The sequence below is a fragment of the Cricetulus griseus genome, chromosome 2, assembly GCF_003668045.3.
Source record: "Cricetulus griseus strain 17A/GY chromosome 2, alternate assembly CriGri-PICRH-1.0, whole genome shotgun sequence".
NCBI classification, from domain to species: Eukaryota; Metazoa; Chordata; class Mammalia; order Rodentia; family Cricetidae; genus Cricetulus; species Cricetulus griseus.
In genome coordinates, this window is record NC_048595.1 from 87,059,191 (window position 1) to 87,079,334 (window position 20,144).

General features: G+C 40.5%; 1 protein-coding gene across 1 annotated transcript in view; it reads left to right on the forward strand.

Moving 5' to 3' along the window:
• The window catches only part of Ctnnal1 (catenin alpha like 1), a 55,896-nt gene extending 35,872 nt beyond the window's left edge, over positions 1–20,024 (forward strand). The window contains exons 9-19 of the mRNA XM_027403058.2: positions 1,839–1,997; positions 3,368–3,460; positions 4,670–4,820; positions 8,015–8,052; positions 13,782–13,832; positions 13,929–14,083; positions 15,442–15,490; positions 17,372–17,428; positions 17,999–18,112; positions 18,643–18,726; positions 18,854–20,024. Of these exons, the coding sequence (XP_027258859.1) occupies positions 1,839–1,997; positions 3,368–3,460; positions 4,670–4,820; positions 8,015–8,052; positions 13,782–13,832; positions 13,929–14,083; positions 15,442–15,490; positions 17,372–17,428; positions 17,999–18,112; positions 18,643–18,726; positions 18,854–18,913 (1,011 nt within the window). The 3' untranslated portion in view covers positions 18,914–20,024. The remainder of the gene's footprint in view (positions 1–1,838; positions 1,998–3,367; positions 3,461–4,669; positions 4,821–8,014; positions 8,053–13,781; positions 13,833–13,928; positions 14,084–15,441; positions 15,491–17,371; positions 17,429–17,998; positions 18,113–18,642; positions 18,727–18,853) is intronic.
• Positions 20,025–20,144: the final 120 nt, after the last annotated feature.

Here is a 20,144-nt window from a genome sequence, read left to right on the forward strand (position 1 = left end):
TTAAGCTCACGTGCATTAGTGTGTTCTAGTGCCCACACAGTGCTTGACTTTCCCCTCTGGTCATTAGTGTGAAGTCACCACTTATTAATACTATCGTTACGAGATTCCCGCCCAGTTCCGCAGCTGCCTCAGAGTCCTCAAATAAACACGCAAGACTTATATTAATTATGAAACTGTTGGCCAGTGACTATGGCGTCTTATAGGTTAGCTCTGTCTAAATTAACTCATTTCTAATAATCTAAGTATCTCCATGGGGTCTTATCTTACCGGAGAAAGATCCAGGGCCCTCTTACTCTTCTGGCGTCCTACTCACTCAGCATCTATGCAGAGAAGAGAGAAGAGCAAATTCCTGTTTGCCCCTGCTTATGTTCTGATTCTGCCCAGCTATGTCACTTCCTACCTGTCTGTACAGCCCTCCAGACCTCTGTGGTTAGCTAGTGGCAGTTTCTGCCCAGATGTCACTTCCTGGGATCACACGATGACTCCTCTCTGCCTACACTTCCCAGAATCCTCCTCATATCCTAGTGCCACCTATCTTGCTGCCCTATTGGCCAACAGTGTTTTATTCATCAACCAATAAGATAAACATATTTACAGAAGACCATTCCCCATCACACTATCATTCTTAAAGCTCACACATGAATAGGCATACTAGGCTTTTTCACAACAGCTGGGGAGCAGCAACAAGGGTGATTGGTAGGTGAATTTATGATAGCTCTACCAAATACTATCTAGCAACACACCAATAGGATGAATCACAAAGCACACCATACACCAAGTGAAAGAACCAGGCACAGAGGACTGAACAAGTTTGTGCTTCATTTAGTAAAGTTCTAGGTAAGGAAGGACTAAGTCTTAATGACAGGGATCAGATAAGATTTACTGCAAAAGGATAAAGGCAGCCTTTTTAGAGTCATGGAGATACTTGAAATATTTAGTGTGCTGGTAATTCTATGGCTTACATGCCTGTAAAGCTCATCAAACTGTACCTTTAAACTGGGAGCAGTTTGTGTGTAAATTATGCCTCATTGAAGTTTTAAAAATGTCCTTGAATTGAGGAGATTTCCTTGTTCCGCAATGAAATGTGTTCACCTGTGACTAACTTGAAAGTCCTATGGTCACTTTTCAGCCAGGTTTGCTCATGCTGCCACTCAGCTATCAGATTTTGTCCCATTGTTGGTGGACACACATTTGTGTGCATTGTATCTACTGTTCTTTCTCTGTAGCACACAGCTGGGCAGCTGCATTCGGCCTCTGTGCCCGCAAAGCCTAAGTAGCTGCTGTCTGGCCCTTTGTGAGATATTCAAGTGAAAGGGTCAGGACATCCCCTCCAATGTCAGCCTTTCATTTTTCATATGGCTGGAGGACTTGCTCACAGTTCCACAGCACCCTAGCCCTGATAGAACTGTCATGGACCACAGGATCTCTTCCCTCTGTCACTCCTGTGGTGTGGCTGCTGGTACTGATTTTTGCCAGGCTGTGGCACAAGTAGAGAAGTCAGGAAGTTGAGGGTGGGGAATTTTCTGTGACCTGTGTCCGCATGTCTAGTTGTTTGGAACCAGGCCTGGGCCTCTCCACTGAGTGGCCAGGGCATCTTCTCCACACAATAATGCTGTTGGCACCAGTAACTTGGGTGAACTGATGTCACCCTGCTGTTGTGATGACTAAGATGCTTCCCAGGGTTGTTTCTGTGACCACTGGGGATGTTTCCCTTTGAACATATTGGGTGGGATGCTTTGGGTTTCTCTTCTGTAGTTATTAAAGCTCTTCTCAGGTGCTTGGTCATAAACCTTGGTGTTTATTTTCCTGCCCTGATTGCCTTTCACCCTCATCTTCAGCTTCATCATACAGCGATGCAGCTGGCAGCCGACCTGTTAAAATTCCATGCTGATCATGTGGTTTTAAAAGCATTAAAACTTACTGGAGTAGAAGGAAATTTGGAAGCGTTGGCTGAATATGCCTGTAAACTCTCTGAGCAAAAAGAACAGCTTGTTGAGGTGAGTAACAGATTTGCTTATTAAACAAGTCGTAGTTCACAATACAATAGCAAAATTATGAGAGAATATTAACCGGTATGATTTTTGGCTAACTTATCTGAGCATTCTCCTCTCTTCTCTTTGGACTGTGAAAAGTGTAACATGCCTATCCTGTTTTTACAATAGTTTGGCCTCTAAAACAAAACAATACAATTTTAAATATATTTTAAAACCTTTTCTTTATCTTCTCAGATTAGACTCCAGGGTAGTACAGTGGAGTGATGCAACAGTTTCTGTTTGAGTCTGGTGAATTCTCAGCAAGAAAGAGATGAAGTGAGGATGCTGTAATGAGTGCTTACTAAGAGAGCTGGGGTCAGGATGAGAGTCATGGGCAGTTTTAAATGAGAGGGCAGTGAGTGCAGCCAGTGGTGGTCGAGCTAGCCCAGGTTAACAGGGAGGCAGACCCTCAAGTCCACCTGAGAACCTCCTGACAGGTAATAGATTTTTGGACTAGGCACATAGTTGGCCCAAGGTGACCCAGTAAACATGGAAAGGAGGTCCATTCCTTTCCTTTCCATTGGTCAAGCACAGATGTGAACAACCCAAGTTAGCTGCCCAAGGCAGGAAGCAGGTTTGAGAAGGAAGACACACTGTCTCTTCCCTGAACCTCTTCTGCTCTTCCTCAACACTTGAGTGTTTGTCACCTGCCACTTGCTGTGTAATTCCAGTTCATCTTAATTGATACTCTGATTCCTTCCACCATTGAAAATGTTACCATGTATCTGCTAGCTTACAAAAAAAAGAAAGAAAAAGAAAAACCCGTAATCATGCATGTGTGTGTGAGATGTCTGCCAGTGTAGACAAATACAGTCTTCACGTTATCATGTACCCTGCTCAACAGTATTAACAAAATAAAATGGCTGTAGAGAAACTTAGGAAACCTGTAACAAACTTTTTAAAGAGTAAAACAAAATTTAAAATTTTCCTTTTTAAGCCTTATGATGTTCACTAATTTTCTCTAAAGGAGGCTTCCTGCTTTTTTATGACCAGTCTGCCCAATCCATGTTGGTGTGTGTGTGTGTCTAATTAATCCTGATGAGATCAGCCCTGAGAGAATGGTAGCTTTTGATAATTGGCAGGTTCACAGTGGGACTCCATCCAGATGCAGCAAATGCATGCTCTCTGCTGGACCTTCGAAAGGTTCCCTGTGTTTCTAAGATCTTGTGACCACCTTGCCTCAGTCACATAGGAAGCAGAAACAGTACACTATCCCCGTGTTTGTTCCTGCTTCCATCTGCAGTCCTGTGCTCATTCTTAGGTTTGTAAGCTTCATTTCCCTTATGAGAAGCATTCGGGTGTGGAAGGTGACCTGTGCGCGTGCTTTCTTGCAGACGTGTCGACTGTTGCGGCATGTATCTGGCACGGAACCCCTTGAAATAACCTGCATACATGCAGAAGAGACATTTCAGGTGACTGGCCCACAGGTATGGAAATGGCAGGTCATGCTCTCTGTTGGTGTGTGATTTGACTGTGGAACAGACTGTGAGGAGGCAAGCAGAGAGGTCTGCATCTGTGGAGCCACATCTCGGAGAGGAAGAAGTATATTGGGGTTTTTGTCAGTAACGTACTGGAACATGCTGCCTGCCATTCCACTGAATCATGGTTTCTGCTAAACCAGAAATTGGCTCATTTAACTGAAATGCTAGATTATATTTATTTTAAATGAAGCTGTTTGCAATAAGAAAGATACCTGTTGTGGTTTTTTGTTTGTTTTGTTTTGTTTTTCTCTTTGGGCGCCCGCCACCCAGCTCTCAAATAAATACATGGAGACTTATTCTTACTTACGAATGCCCAGCCTTAACTTGGCTTGTTTCTAGCCAACTTTTCTAACTTAAATTATCTTGTTTCTCCTTAACTATGTTTTGCCTTTAGGCTTTTTAACCTTTCTTTACTCTGTATATCTTTCTTTCCTTCTTACTCCGTGATTGGCTGTGTGGCTGTGTAGCTGGCCCCTGATGTTCTCTCCCTTCTCTTTTCCCTAGAGGCAGCCCCAACTATCCCTCTCTCCTGCTTAGCTATTGGCCATTCAGCTCTTTATTAGACCAATCAGGTGTTTTAGGCAGGCAAAGAAACACAGCTTCACAGAGTTAAGCAAATGCAACATAAAAGAATGCAATACATCTTTGTATCATTAAACAAATATTCCACAGCATAAATGATAGTAACATATCTTAAAATAATATTCCACAACAGATATCAGTATGTAACAAGCCACAAGAATACATTTCAGCTTCATAATTCCTAAGGACATTGATTCTAAAAAACAAAACAAAACAAATCAGGACCAATTAGATGGCTCAATGGGTAGAGGCACCTGCTGACAAGCCTGATGGCATTCCCAGGACCCACACAGTGGAAAGATAGAACTGACCCTGCATGTTGCCCTCTGAGCCCCACATACACACCAACATACATGCACGCACATAACATTAATAAACAAAATACAAACAGTGTTTGCCACAGTGTTTGTTTTAGAACAAGATTCTACTGGATGCAGAATAACACATTATGCTATTCATGATTGATAACCAGAATTAGCTGTGTCAATAGTCAGTAAAGACTTGATCAAGTCCAGCCTGATTCCGAGGGCTGAAATCTTAGAGATCGCACCCGTATTTCTGGTGTCCCTTTAGATCATTTCTGCTGCTGAGACATTGACGCTGCATCCATCTAGCAAAATCGCTAAGGAAAACCTGGACGTGTTTTGTGAGGCTTGGGAATCTCAGATTAGTGACATGGCAACGCTGCTACGAGAGATCAGTGATGTGTTTAAAGGAAGACGAGGTGAGAAACTGTCCACTAGTTGAAATATTTCAGTTCTTATTTATGTGTTATTTTAATATAACTGTATCAGTGTTTTGTTTTTAATGTTAAGTTTTAGATACAAAATTATCTTGTTATATAGCCCAGCTGAATTATTTTTATAACAAAATGTCTCCCCTAGAAATAATGACAAAATATTGTTTTGTTCTTTTTATTATCTAATTAATAAAATTTATTAGACCACAGTTTGGTGCATATCTAAATTGGCATTCTAGTTTTCCTTCTGAAATCAAGCCAGGTTTTTATTTCTTTTATATATATATATTTTAAGTTTTAGTACAAAAGCTCTGCACAATACAGAACTTCTCTAATTTAATTTTCCTGAATTCATAATGAAATGAATGTAATTATTTAACTTTTGAAATGCCTTCCTTTTGCTTGGGTGGAATCTCTTTCCTTGATGACTACATAAACTTGGGACATTGCCTGTGTTGGGTAAGTTCACTGGTATTTGTACAACATGTAAAGTGGCACTGCACATTGTATGGGAAGGCATCATTATCACCCTTTATGTTAATGTCAACCGGTAGGTTTGTTCACTGCCCATCATCCTGTGTCTTATGATTGATGAGTATGTACGTGTCTGTATGTACAGATTTTCCCTATGAGTGGTTTCCATTAGCGTTAAAGCATGGCTTATTAAAAATCACATGTTATTTAGAATAATATCAAATTAAATGTTTTTATTAGAGAAGAGTATTTAAATGTTTTATATTAAAAATGGGCACATAGGATAAATGTTGAGTGACTTGAAAATTAGGGCATTCTTTATCACTTGTTCTCCTTCCATGTCCTTGGGCCAGCAAGCTCACCATCAGCTGAATGTACAGTGAATCTGTATTTCTCTCTTTGTGCTGATCCCTCAACTGAGGGCCTGAGCTGCCTTTGTTTGTATGTCTGGTTTACTCAGTTTCTAGGCCATGGTGCTTGACCAACACCGTGGTCTGTCTTTTCCCTTTTATTTACCTAAGAAGAATTTAGAATAACTGTGGTAGAATATTATTTTAAAGTGTGTGAATTTTGTTTATGCTATTTGTTTTTTAGCTCTGTGAAGCTGTGTTACTGTGCCTGTCTAAAACACTTGGTAGTCTGATAAAGAGCTGAATGACTAATAGTAAGGTAGGAGCAAGGATAGGTGGGCTGGCAGGCAGAGAGAATAAACAGAAGAAATGAGGAGGAGGAGGAGGAGGAGGAGGAGGAGGGAGGAGGAGGAGGAGGAGGAGGAGGAGGAGGAAAGGAGGGATGAGAGAACAAGGAGAAGGAGAGACCCAGGGAAGGGCTTTAGGGACCAGCCACCCAGCCAGAGAGTCAGACAGCCAGACAGCCAGACACAGAGAAAGAAGGAAAGACAGATATACAGAAGAAAGGGAAAAGGTACACAAGTTAAGAAAAGCTGGCTAGCAACATACACTAAGGCTGGGCATTCATAAGTAACAATAAGCCTCCATGTTTATATATTTATTTTGGGTGCGTGGTGGGCCCCTCAAAAAGCCAAAAGAGTAAAAACATTTACTACTACAAATTGCCTTTTCCCCTGTTAAGCTGGGCCAAATTTCCAGTGGAAATTAGAATGGTGAAAGGGTCCTAAAGCAGAGGACTCCAGAAACATGAGCCTCTGTGTTCGTAAAATGATAAACATGGTTATCGGGGGGGCGTGCAGCTAAAGCAGCCACACAAACAGCAGCTGCTGCTGTCTGCTGGGAATTCACTGTGCTGGGTCCTTTGGTAAGTGCCTGATGTGCATTTATCTATCATGTTTAATCGTCTTAGTGACCCACGAGACAGAGTATTTCTGGAGTTTATTAACGGGGAGGTGGAAGTTTAGAGAAGTCAGTGTGTACTGCAGGGTCCCGAGGTGGGTGAGATCCTTACTGAGTCTGAGTGACACCAGGGGTGAAGTTTTCTCAGGCAGTTAAATGATACCCGGACTCTATAAAGCACTCTACTGGGAAGAAATGAACTCTGTGACAAATGCTCTCAATTCTGCTCTGAACTCTCTTTCCAAAGCCATTTCGGAAGGCTGAGGAGTTCTCAGGCCTGCAGTGCACAAACTACAGTGCAAGGAACAAATAATGGAGGATGAGGAACCTGAATCCTTGTCTAGTTTCCTGCTTAGGAGCTGAGGGTAGGCTGTTTTCCTAGAAGAGATAACTGAATATAACCGTCTGTTAAGAATGGAGTCCTACACACACTACCTGGCCCTTTGAGCTGCCCTTTCTTTGACCTTCATGCTTGCAACATGTTTTAGGTTTTTCTTTTTGTTTTGTTTTTACTATTTTGTGACCTTGAGTCAGTCCTTTCACCTCAGGTTTCCAATTTAAAACAAGGAATTAGAGAGTAAATCAGAGTAGGTAAATGCATGGTGTGACTGTTTCCATTCTTAACCATAAAAAAAAATGATTGCTGAGCTGAATGGCACATGCCTTTTATCCAGCACTTGGGAGGAGAGGTAGGCAGATCTCTATGAGTTTGAGGCCAGCCTGGTCTACAAAGTGAGGACTCGGACAGCCAGGGCTACACAGAGAAACTCTGTCTCCAAAGAATCAAACAAAACCAAGAACAAATCATCCATTGTAAACTGATCTGCAAGCCAGAAACATGGCAGACAGGGCAGGGCTGAAATGGACATTGCAGATTGCCCTCCTTTCCTGCTGTCCACTTCGTGTTGTATGTCATTTCACAGCCCCACACCTGTTTGCTTTATCTCATCTTCTTATCATGTCCACCAGAGTTGTCCCATCCCTGAGTGACCATATAGTATGTGGTTAGTTGGAGATGATGTTATTTGGTATGTGGAGGAAAGGAAGACGCACAGATACTCGTCCTGATGTGAGGATTCTGGTTTTGGGAGCGCTGCTATAAGGATCACTCTGAGGCTGCCAGGAATTGGAAGTCAATCCCAATAACACATTCTGCTTTTCCTTCTCCCTTTACTTGGGTGTGAGCTGTGGTGTTGTTGGTGCCTTAGAGATGCAGGTGTCGACAGTCTTCATGGTTGCAAGTCAAGTCATGCTGTCATATCTGAATCACATATAATCAACAGTCTGGATTATCACAACTAATATAACATATTTTTTTGCTATTTTAAAACGCAAATGTGAAAAATAAAACTGTATTAGTAGAAAAAGTTCTTAAATGATGTATGTTATTTGTAGGAGAGAAGTACGACCATCTTTCACTTCCAAGGCCCATGGTAAGTATAGGAGCTCTGCACACTACAAAGGCCATTTTCAGAATTCAAATTGTGCTCTCTTTGCCTATTGCTACTTCCCTCCCTCAGCAGCAGGGGAAAGTTAGGACAGTAAATGTCCACTATTCAGTTACTACTCTGGGCAGCAGCCTACATGTGGCCTGTATTCTTAATTTTATATTCAGGTTTGGGAGTTGAGAGAATAATGGAATCTCTGAAGTGGAAAGTCTCTTTCTTTTCATATCTTTGGTTTAGTTTGCAAAGTAATGCTGGGATTATTTTCTGAATGAATATGAAGACATTCATTTCCAGACTTGGTAGAACATGCCTTTAATCCCAGAATTTGAGAGGCAAGTTAGTGTGAGTTAGAGGACAGCCTGGTCAAAATACTGAGTTCCTGGGCTACATAATGAGACCTTGTCTTCAAAAAATGTTTATATGCTTTCTAACATAGGCAAAAACATGCCCATGAGAAAGAAAATAAAGAGTAATAAATTAGCTGTATAGTGGTCCTAAGATCTCTTTTAGGAATTAAAATTTCTGTCTTTTGACTGATAGCCTTTTAATCATGTTACCCATATAACATTTTGGTGAACTCAGTGATTCATTGGTAAATAACATTATAGCATTTATAATTGTGAATATAATGCAGGATATTTAGAAAACAGAGACTATGCAAAAATATCAGTTATCATGATAGTCTTTTAAAGCAATCAAGTGCCCTGATAGTCAAACTTCAGAAGTGGAGGAACAACAAACAAATCAATCCAGACTGAAGAAGTAGCCTCAGAGAGAAGAAACTGTGGTGGCAGATGACAAAGTGAAAGACTTGAGACTACACCTAGCATGAAGTTAGAACCATTTCCCCAGTCACAAAGAAAGGAGGACTCTGGTGTCTAATATGTATATAGCAGGTCAAACAGACCAGTGTACTGGGTCATCAAACACTCCTTGATCAGTTCCTGTTGGCTAGGTGTTATGTCAGGCCCTGCGAGGGAAAGTGCTGAATGATGAACCACACAGGTGAGGAGCTGAAAAATACTGTTTGCTGTGTATTTCTGTTGACTAGAACTGTCTGGCCCAAATCTGATAACTGAAAAATAAATTGGGTGATATATTGCACCAATGAAAAAGACAGGATGGTCTTTCAGACACATAGCTAATCAAAAATTTAGGTAGCTATGCAATGAAAAAAGACATTTGTGAAGTTATTTTATTCAGTATCTCTCAAACATTATCATTTTGCTACTTAGCATAGAACTGTGGGAAACTTTTTAGCTTCTTTGTCATCTCAAATTTCAAAAATCTGGGGGTTGTTTTACACATAAAACACATCCTAATTCAGACTGGTCACATTGTGGCTAACAGCTGCTATATTAGATACTACAAATTTAATCTCATATAAAAAGAAAATGAAGAGAATTTATTAATTATTAATAGTAACAGTGGTGATGAACACATGGTGAGTATCAGAAGACAGTATGGATAGTAGCAAGATAAGTAATAAAACTTCTTTTTTTTTCAAGACAGGGTTTCTCTGTGGCTTTGAAGGCTGTCCTAGAACTAGCTCTTGTAGACCACGCTGGCTTCAAAATCACAGAGATCCACCTGCCTCTGCCTCCCAAGTGCTGGGATTAAAGGCGCCACCACAGCCCAACTCAAAATAAAACGTTTATGTCTGTCGGAATAGTAATAGCAGTGGGAATGACTGATTTAGGGGAAGAGAACAGATGACAAGGCCAACCCTAAGATTTTCAAAGGATGGGGGCTACTGAGACAAGAGTGCAAACTACACTTACACAGTATGGTTCTCATTCCCCATGTGTGGTGGCTCACAACCCCCTGAAACTGAAGCCTGTGGGCACTTACACACACACACACACACACACACACACACACACACACACACACACACACTGTCATGTGTTGGTGCTGAAATACTTTTGAAACTGAATGGAGGTAGAAGAAATCCAAATATAAAACTGAAAAAATCTCTTAGTGATTTTTTTTTTTTTGGTAGGGGGAAACAGTTTTCTGTGCCTTAATTTATCCTTAAAACAGTTTGGAAATATAAGTTTTATCTAATTTTCCTATTTCAATTCACCTTGACTACAATGGATGACAATAGTTATATCCTACTGTATTTAATTAAATGAAGATATGTTGATTGCCTTATGTGCTGAAAGTTGGGGCTTCTAGAGAACATTTAGAGTAAGAAAAGACATCCTGCAGCTGGGCATGGAAGTGCACACCTGATGCCCTAGCCCTCGGAAGCCTGAGAAACATGATTTGATGTCAGCCTGGGCTCTAAGACAAACAAAAGACAAAAGCAACAACAACAAAACAAGAAAAGAGAGTCTGTGCTGTAGCTCACTGAGAAAGCACTTGCCTCATATGGACATGCCTGGACTCCGTTCCCAGTGCTGTGGGAAAAGACAGAAAAGACATCTCAGAATCTACTGGGTTGAGTGGAAGGAAGATTTTATTGAACATAGTGGTGTGTTCCGTCCCCCACCCCATCTTTAGTAGCATCGTTTCAAAATCTGAACCATTTCCTTAGTTGATTGTAGCACAGCTAACTTTGGAAAAATTCAACTCCTTTTTTAGAGAGCAAACATAGTCTTATTTTTGGAAATCTTCAGCTTTACATAACAAACTGCATTTCCAAATAGTGTCCACTAGGTGGGAGGCTTGATCACATTTTTAATTTGTTCTTTCTTTTTATATTTATTTATTTTTCTGGGAGGGGGCTGACAGTGATATGAGCATGTGCCATGGTAGGTATGTGCAGGTCAGAAGACAGTGTGAAGGATTCAGGTCTCTCCTTCCGCTTTATGGGTCCTGGGGACCAGAGTTAGGTTGTCAGGCCAGGCAACAAGCAAGGACTTGTGTCCACTGAGCTATGATGCTGGTCCCATGGCCACATTTTAAAGATGGTTTGGTTACCTTTTCTGCAAGTCCCCTTAACATTCATTAAATACTTTTGCAATGAAATTTGTGAAAATAAAAATCATGTAACACAACTAGTTTATATGAGGCAGCAAAGGAATAAAGTCTAGGTAAAACCTGAAAGTACTGAGAAGGTGCTGAGTGTTGTTCACATATTGCTTTGTGGTCTACTAGGCCACAGAAGAAACTAAAGACTAAGTGACACCCAGAAGGAGTCAGTTTAGTTCTCATGAGTATAGTTTTGTTCTTTCGTGTTTACATGTATGTGTATAGTAGCATAGTTTATATTAACTTATTGTCTGTCTTCCTACGCTCCTGTCTTCAATAGGAAATATCACAAAGTTTGTGTTCAGATGTAAGGAAGATACCTACCTACTAGCTCATGTGTGTGCATGTGTGTATTGTGTGTGTGAGTGTGTGTGTGTGTGTGTGTGTGTGTGTGTGTGTGTATTACATAAAGCAGGAGGCTATCACTTCACAGTGGAACATGCTCTGGGAAATTTGTCACAGGTGATTTCGTCATTTTGAGTTTTTTTTTTAATTTTTTTTAGATAAGGGATCAATTGTCACAGGATGGCCTTGAACTCACTATGTAACAGACGATGTTCTTGGATGTCTTAAATTCATTTTTTAAAGCTGTATGTATATGAGTGTTTTGCCTGCATATATGAATGTGCACCATTTGTGTGCCTGGTGTTTATAGAGGCCATAAGAAGGTATTGGATCTCCTGGAACTGGAGCTGCTATCTGGGTTCTGAGAACAGACCCAGATCTTCTACAAGAGCAGGGAGTGCTCTTGACCACTGAGCACTGACATGTTTTTATGGGACCACCATGGTAAATTTGGCCTGTTGCTAATGAAAACGTTGTTAGGTGACACATGACTCTCTTCCTTTCTTTCCCTCCTTGTCTCAAACATGTGCAGACATGCAGGTACAGATGGACCCTAATGTATACATGGTTACATCACACAATGTTGAATAGAAATTTTACTTTGAATTTTGATCTTTTCTCAAGCTTGCCCTCAATGCTGTGATCCTCTTTCACAATGCTGGGCAATGTCAGTGAGTGGAAGCTTCTAGGAAGGTATGTGAAGCTTAACAGAAACAAGCGATGCTGTGTGCTGTGCCGATAGGTTTGCTATTCTCAATGCATTTCTTTTTGGTGAAACTGGGGGGAGGGAACTGAACCTGGAGTCTTACATAGATAGTATGGAAGTGTTCTAACTGTAGCTCTTAAATGCATTTTTTTACTTAATACAATTTCAATTTATGATGGGTTTACCAATATGTATCCCATTAATAAATTGAGGGGTATCTGTATATATATTTGAAAAGTTTGGTGATGAGAGCTGGGGAGATGGCTTAGTGGTTAAGCTCAGTGACTGGTATTACACAAGACCTGGATTCAAATGCTACAGTTATAACTCCAGCTCCATTGGATCCGGTACCTTCTTCTGGCCTCCAGTGGCACCTGGCATACACATGGTGCACATACATACATTCATGCAAGCGGAGCATCCATACACATAAAACAAAGTTTAAAAAAATTAAAAAGTTTTCATCTTTTTCTTAAGCTAGACAGGCACATGAGTGTTTATTTGACTGTAATCCACATCTTGCATATACATATGCAAATACATTGTGTATCTGGTGTGTGTGTGTGTGTGTGTGTGTGTGTGTGTGTGTGTGTGTGTGTGTGTGTGTGTAATTTGGATATGTGTTTTCACTGGACCAATGGCTTTCTCCAGCTATTGTTCACTTTTTCTCTGCTGACCCTCCCTGTCCTGAACTCCTGCTCTAACTATGGGAGCTCTTAATGTGTCTCGGAGTAGGAGAAATTCTCACTGTATGCTGTCATCTCCAAGGAACTTTTGCACATATATTTCAAAGAAACATTGCTCTAGTTAGTGGTAGGACATATTGTAGTTCTTGATATTAACAGGTCTGTATCTCTGAACTAGCCTGGTGTCCTGACTATGTTAGGTTCTTCTCATCTAGAGGAAATGCATTGAGTTCCTAATAGTTATATGAAAACAAACATGCTCTTTCTAAAATAGGAGACCACTGAGTACTGGTTGACATTAAATCCTAAATTCAAAGTGTAATGTTTTTATAACCTGGGCTTCAGGATTAGCACCTGTGCTAATATTGTAACAGTGAAACTAGGGTGTCAGAAACTAGGCAGTGAAACTAGGGTGTCAGAATTCAGAGAGTGAAAGGCATTAGATGATAGAGTCATAACCAGTAGGAAAGTACTTACACAATCTTTAGTGATTAACTTGAATAGACATTTATTTCATCAGAATCGTTCAAATATTAATTACAATGTTCTTTTTTTTTTTTCCAAGACACAGGCTGGCCCAAAACTATAGATTGCTGGGATTATTAAAGGTGTATGCCACCACTGTCCAGCTGTTACAATATTCTTATTGTAACAGAAAAGCCAGGGAGCTTTGGAAGACATTATCACTTGATTCTGAGAATATTTTAGGTGTTGTCCTGAGGCCCCTAAAGACCTTGTGAAAAGAGGATGGTGGTTAGCAACACAGAAAACAGACTGCTGGACATGATCCTTTGTGCCCCTGGCCCTGAGTACCAAATTGATGAGTTGCTTTAGCAGAAGTTACCTAGTAGAATATTTTACAAGTGTGGTTAACTGCAATTTAACTCCCTGGTGGGTACGGGGAAGTTAGGGTCCATCACAAGTTCGTATGCTTTCTATTACTGCCGTCTTTCCTCACAATTAAATGCTAAGATTTTCTGATCTTTTCATTGTCACAGAAGAATAATGCAAACCTGAAATCTTTAAAGCCCGACAAACCGGATTCAGAGGTAAGCTCTATGGTTGTCTAACAGTCTTACATCAATAACGACAGAGTTGTGAAGTCTCCCTTCCAAGGACAGACCTGTGATTGAGTGTGTTTGCAGGAGCAGGCCAAGATAGCAAAGCTGGGGCTGAAGCTGGCTTTGCTCACCTCCGATACTGACTGTGAACTTGAGAAGTGGGAGGATCAAGAGAACGAGATCGCTCGACACGGACGGAACATGTCCAGGATGGCCTATTCGCTGTATTTATTTACTAGGTAAGGCGGTGACATTTTGGTTAGTTTACATATTTGCTTATTCAGGTAGTTATAAGACAGGGTCTCTCACTATAGACCACATTGGGTTGGAACTTGCAGTAATCTTCCTATCTCAGGCTGCTGAGAACTGGGACTACAGGCATGAACCATGAATAAATAGATTTTTTTAAAGGTGAGAAAAGATTGGGAAGTATGAGGGACAACTCCATGGAGGGTCAGAGGCTGGCTGAAGCTCTGTGGGCTAGGATATAAGGTTTTGGGACAGAAAGAATAAGGTTCAGGAAAACAGAATTCCTGTAGCACACGAATGTATAATGACTTGTTCACTTAGGCAGGTCTCTATAATGTAATTATCTCCTTGTGGTCAAAGCACATGTTGTTACTTTACTGCAGTGTCTGCACGTTTCCTCAACTGTCTCTTCCATTTCCCTTAAGTCCCATGCTTTACCAAGCTAATCTAGGTACTCCTTGCAAGCCCAGTTGCTAGCCTTCAGTCTTGAAGAGATTTGTAGTTTTCCTGGGCATGTCTATAGCCCTTCCTCAGGCTATTGTTTGAAATCATTGTAATCATTTATATAATCTATTAATAATGATTTCTATATAACAATTCACAGTTCTTAATAAATATTGAAGATATCTAGTAACTTTCAATGTTTTTTCAAAATTGTCAGTTCTTTATAACTTTAATATGGGTTTGTGTCACGGCTCGGGTTGCCCCTCTCAGCATTTCATCAGATCAGGAAGGATTTACTGGCCCTCATACCTGTTAAGTGCAGGCATTGCTACTGGAGTGCTCATCCTCTGATTTGTGCCTCGACCATCACCCTCTAATGAATTCTGCTGGAATTTACTTTCATTTTGTTCATTGTTCTTAATTACTGGTAGCTTTTAAACTCCTTGATAAAACTTGTCAACACAAGTTGTACTATGATTATTTTCTATATCTAGAACTGGAATTTTATATATGCTTCATTGAAGCTGTAGATGAGTTCCTGCCAGGGCTGACATTTGACCTGTGGACTTAGTGGCTTTTGGTCTGCTCTTTTGATTGCATAAGAAATGTATTTTGGTTCAGACATATTACCAGATATCATGTATTTATTCATGAAGCAAAATAAAAAGGACAAAGAGCACTAATTAACTGTCCACTTTCAGTTTTTTTTATGTTATGAAATTAACATATATAATTTTAACTTAGTAAATAATAGTTATTTCAAGAAAAAGTCACAATATTATCAGTGTGTTCATGTTTTCCTTTAAAAAATTGAATTCTGCTAATATACAGAATGCTCTAAAACATAAATGTTACATAAACCAATGTACAGGTAATATTTGTCTTCTAATAACTTCTATTTTAGAGGAGAGGGGCCACTGAAAACGTCGCACGACTTAATTCACTTTCTAGAGGTATGTTTTGTTTTCCCAAGTACTCAGAGAGATAAGATCATGTAGGATAAAGAGAGAAAGGTGGTGGGGGTGCTTGGAAAGACTTCTCTAAGGTGCCTTCTGAGTAGGCTCGCTATTGAAGGGAGAGTTGGAAGGGTATGTGGGGTGAGAACATTTCACAGGCGGAACGAGTGCAATGGCGGTGATACCAGATGCACAGGAAAGATTCAGGAGGCCGTGCAGAGGTGGTGCTGAGCCACAGTGAAGTGGTGGCAGGCATGGCATCTCTGCAGAACCTTACTGTTCTTTTGTTTTCAAGTGTGATGCTGGGGAGTCCACTCAGGGCTGAGAAGCAGGAAATCAAGCATCATGTTGAAGGCAAAGGTCAATGTCAGGTTGGACAGAGTTTGGGGAGTTCTTGGCTTTAATGTGCTTTTACAACTGTGACACTCAGTGAGACAGACACAGCAGCGTTGTGAGAACTGTGAGAGTGTGGAATAATGAGGGATGTAGGGAAGTAAATCATTCAGTGCCCACCGAAGCTAACAGAAAGCTGCTGGTTCCCCTTCCAGGGCTGGAAAAAGTGCAAAGGGAGCTATTTCACCTTGAAATCATGTTAACCAGCAATGGCAAGGTAGTAAGCTGGTGACTAGAAGGTCAAAGTTCACCCTTTCTCTTTCCATATTCTTTACCTAGTTAACTACCAGGACTATTTTTCTTCCTAAATTATTCTGATCTTTGCCTTATTACTGTTGTCAGGTACATCTGCCCTCATCCCTTACTGCTATGGTAGCATTGTAAAAAGGTTTATTATTGTTATTTGTATGCACTTGTACATGAGTGCATGTGTGCACAAATGTGTCTGAATGCCACTGTGCAGCTGTCCTCAGAGGCCAGAAGAGGGTGTCAGGTTTCCCAGAGCTGAAATGACAGGTGGTTGTGGGTAGCTCGGTGCTGGGAACTGAAAGGATAGCAAGTGCTCTTTCCAGCCGAGCCATCTCTGCAGCCCCTGAGGCGAAGTTTTAAAGTGTCTCATGTGTTCTTCATTTTAATGTGCCCTGACTATTACTCAAACTTGTCTGGCCTAGGTTTTAGCTCCTCTCCCTAGTCCTGTTCTCTTAATTGTAAAATGCAAGGTGAACAAACAAAATCTGAAAATTTGAACAAAATCTAACAGTCTGGATTGGTCCTCTCAGATAGCCAGTGTCTGGAAGCAAATTTGGTTATGGATAGGTGGAAGCAGCAGAATTCTAACCTGACCTCATTCTCCAGGATTCATGACTCTTATACTTGAGGATTCAAAAAAAAAAAAAAAAAAGGCTTATTTTTTCACCATTTTCTTTCTACACGTACACAATGCATTTTGATCTTACTCTCCCCCCTGCATTCCTTTCTCTTACCCTCTTTCCTCGCCCTCAGGAACTTGCTTTCCTTCTTCTCAGGTCATGTCCTCCCTACTCTCATCTTTTTTTTTTAAACTCACTATTTAATTGGGGTTGCTAGCATGTGTACAGGTGTGAGGTTATGACAAGTGACCAGGGGCTGCACCCTGAAGAAAAATGACTCCCCTCTGTAACTGGAGATCTTATGAAATGGTTCAGGGATCCCTTCAGAAAGGAATTGTTAATTGTGTGGCTGCGGGTCCCAGGTCTGTGTAGCTCTGCAGAATAACTGGATGTCTCTATGTATAGAGGAGCCTCTCGGAGGATTTTGATTAGCTCTGGGAAAATTTCTGATTTCAGCTAAACCCTGGTGTTTCCCATGGTACAATAAAAAAGTTAGGAGCTCTGGGGCTAATCTTAATGTCTGGGTTATTTTCTAACTCTGTGAGATAATTGGGCATATTTATTTACCAGCCATCCAGAAGACACTGATCTCATTGCTGTTTTCCTTCTCTACCAGGGTTTTGCTGCAGAGGGATTAAAACTTACTTCAAATGTACAGTCATTTTCAAAACAGGTAATGCATGTCTACCTGTCCGGGGCTAGTGATTTCACATACTAACACTGGAATCCTATTACTAACACAAAGGTACATAAGATCTAGGCTAGGCACAAATTCAGAGAACATTCTGTTATGTTATTCCATTTTTGTTACTCTGTTATATTGTGTACATTTTTGTGTGATTATAAATATTCCTTGTGGGGATGGATCTAACCCAGTGGGAGACCTTGTCTAGTATGCACAAAGTCCTGGGTTCTATCTGCAGTACCACAAAAGACAAAATATGACAAATATTTATGATTTGTGGAAATTATACATCATTATCAAACAAATACTGTTTCATGATCTTAGTTTTGTATTTAAAAAATCAAGCACTAAGGAAAAAAGAGAGAGGTAGGTTAGGTATGGTTTAACACTCAAAAGATGAAGACAGTGGTGGGTCTCTATGTGTTTGAGGCCAGCCTGGTCTACATAGTGAGTACCAGATCAGCCAGGGCTACATGTGAGATGCTATCTAAAAGGGTAAAAAAGTATAAAAGATGGAGTTTTGTTGTGGTTGCAATAACTTCCTAAATTACATTTCAGCTAAAAGATGATGACAAACTTATGCTTCTCCTGGAAATAAACAAGCTAATTCCTCTATGCCACCAGCTCCAGACAATAACTAAGACGTCTTTGCAGAATAAAGTGTTCCTCAAGGTAAAGCAGAGGGTGGGTTTTTGGGGAAACACTTGAGAACATTTCACGTCCATCTCCTTATCAGGTTAGTTCCAGCCCTTTGTGCTAAGTGCACAGAAAGCCTGTTTCATGCTTGTCTAAAAGCAGCAGCTCTGTGACTGACCTGGGGGGGCAGTCACCAAAATTAGATTTCAGACTGCAGACTAGTTCCTAGCACTGAGCAGCTACCTCCGAGTCCTTAACTGGTTGTTTTTGCCTCAGGAGTTTGGGCAGAGTGTTAAGAATTGCCAAGTAGGGGGTGCACTGTCAGTGTGTAGAGTGTTTTGAGATGTTCATCATAGCTTAAGTAAAACCCTCTTTCCTGGGGTTCCATGAAATAGGCACGAAATCAAGTAGTCAGTGCTGTGTTCTGGAGCCTCAAAGTACCCTGATCTACACCTTTCAAGATCTCTTAGATTTCCATGACGGAGAAACTTCACCACTGTAAAACCAAATAGGTAACATTTTTGAAGTACTGTTTTTAGAATGACATGCATGCTTTGTAACCACAGGTTGACAAGTGTATTACAAAGATAAGATCCATGATGGCTCTCGTGGTCCAGCTCCTGTCACTTTGCTATAAGTTACTGAAGAAGGTGAGATGGTTTTTTGTATTCAACCTTTTCTTACTAACTTAATGGAAAACAACAGTGTGTGCACTAATACTTTGTAGTTTGTTCTCAGAGCACAGCTCAAGCTAATTGTCTTAACCCTTTCCTCCAGGTGGAAAGTAACAGGTGGGTCTCAGTGACGAAAAAAGATATCATGGATGGTAAAACCTGAGCAGCCTGCAGTTCATCTCTGGAATATCATGTGGCACAGCTGACCTTTTAAAAAAGCAATTGATCCTTTGTTCTTTCAGAAATTCATCTGTTTTCTAAAGAGAATGCTGAAATCTCTCTTTTTTTCCCCTCAGATTAGAGAGCTTAACCACAGTCATTGCTGTGGCAGTTGCTAAGATTCTAATGGCAGTGCAATTTTAAAGTAGACACTGTTCAGAATGTTCCTCAGCACACACCAAATATCTCAACTGTCTTAACGACAGCTGAATCCCAAAGACGCAACCGTGAATGCATACTCCCTTTTGGCACCCTAACTCTTTTATTTAAGCTGATTATCTACAACACTAATTTCAGCAGAAAATAAAAAGTGGCCTGGTTGAATGCAGAGTTTTTCTTAGACCTGTGGACTCTTCTTCAATTCTTGTTGATGCAGGCTAAGGGTCCCTCAAATGCTTGGTCACAGCCTTCCTAGCACTGTTGCTTCTAACAAGCATTTCACCTAGTAAGGTTATTAGGCTACATCTGTCCCTTGCATGCTCCAGAAAGGAAAAATAACAGAAGTCACTCCAAAGAATCCTGGAGCAAAGTCAGAAGAGGAAATGGCTTTTTATTCTAGCTGTAGTATGCATAGCTGACCACATAGTCCTGGATAGTGGCTGGAATGCTAAGTATTTCTTTAGCTACCATTGCAGATGTCAACACAAGCATTCATTCTAAAGCAGTGGAGTAATCTTGCAGATGGCTGTTATAGGGCATGATTGAATGGAACCATCTCCTGTGAAATAAGATTGTTACCAACTTATACAAGTGAAAATTCTGACTACTTTTTAAACTGAGAAGCAGGATGCTAACTTTACTGGATTTCGGTGGAAATATTTTAGCAATAAAGCAGATCCCTCAATAAAACTGTTAAGGGCCACCAGGTATGTGGTAACAATGTCATTATTTTGGTCAACAAAATAAGGCTTATTAATTAGTATTAAACATGGCAATGTACACTTCAATAAAAATTATGTACAGTAACTGAATTCATACCAACTGGTTTAATTTTGATCCATTGAGGTGAGAACATACTGATCAGTAATAAAATTAAAAGTGCCCTTGCAACCTTACCATTTTGTGTCTAGCATGGTTTTTAGTCTGTGAAACAAAACATTCTTTTAACTTGTAATAAAAATAGTGAAGAAAGATACAACTTTGCAACAGATATGGACTCTCAGCATGAGTCTCTG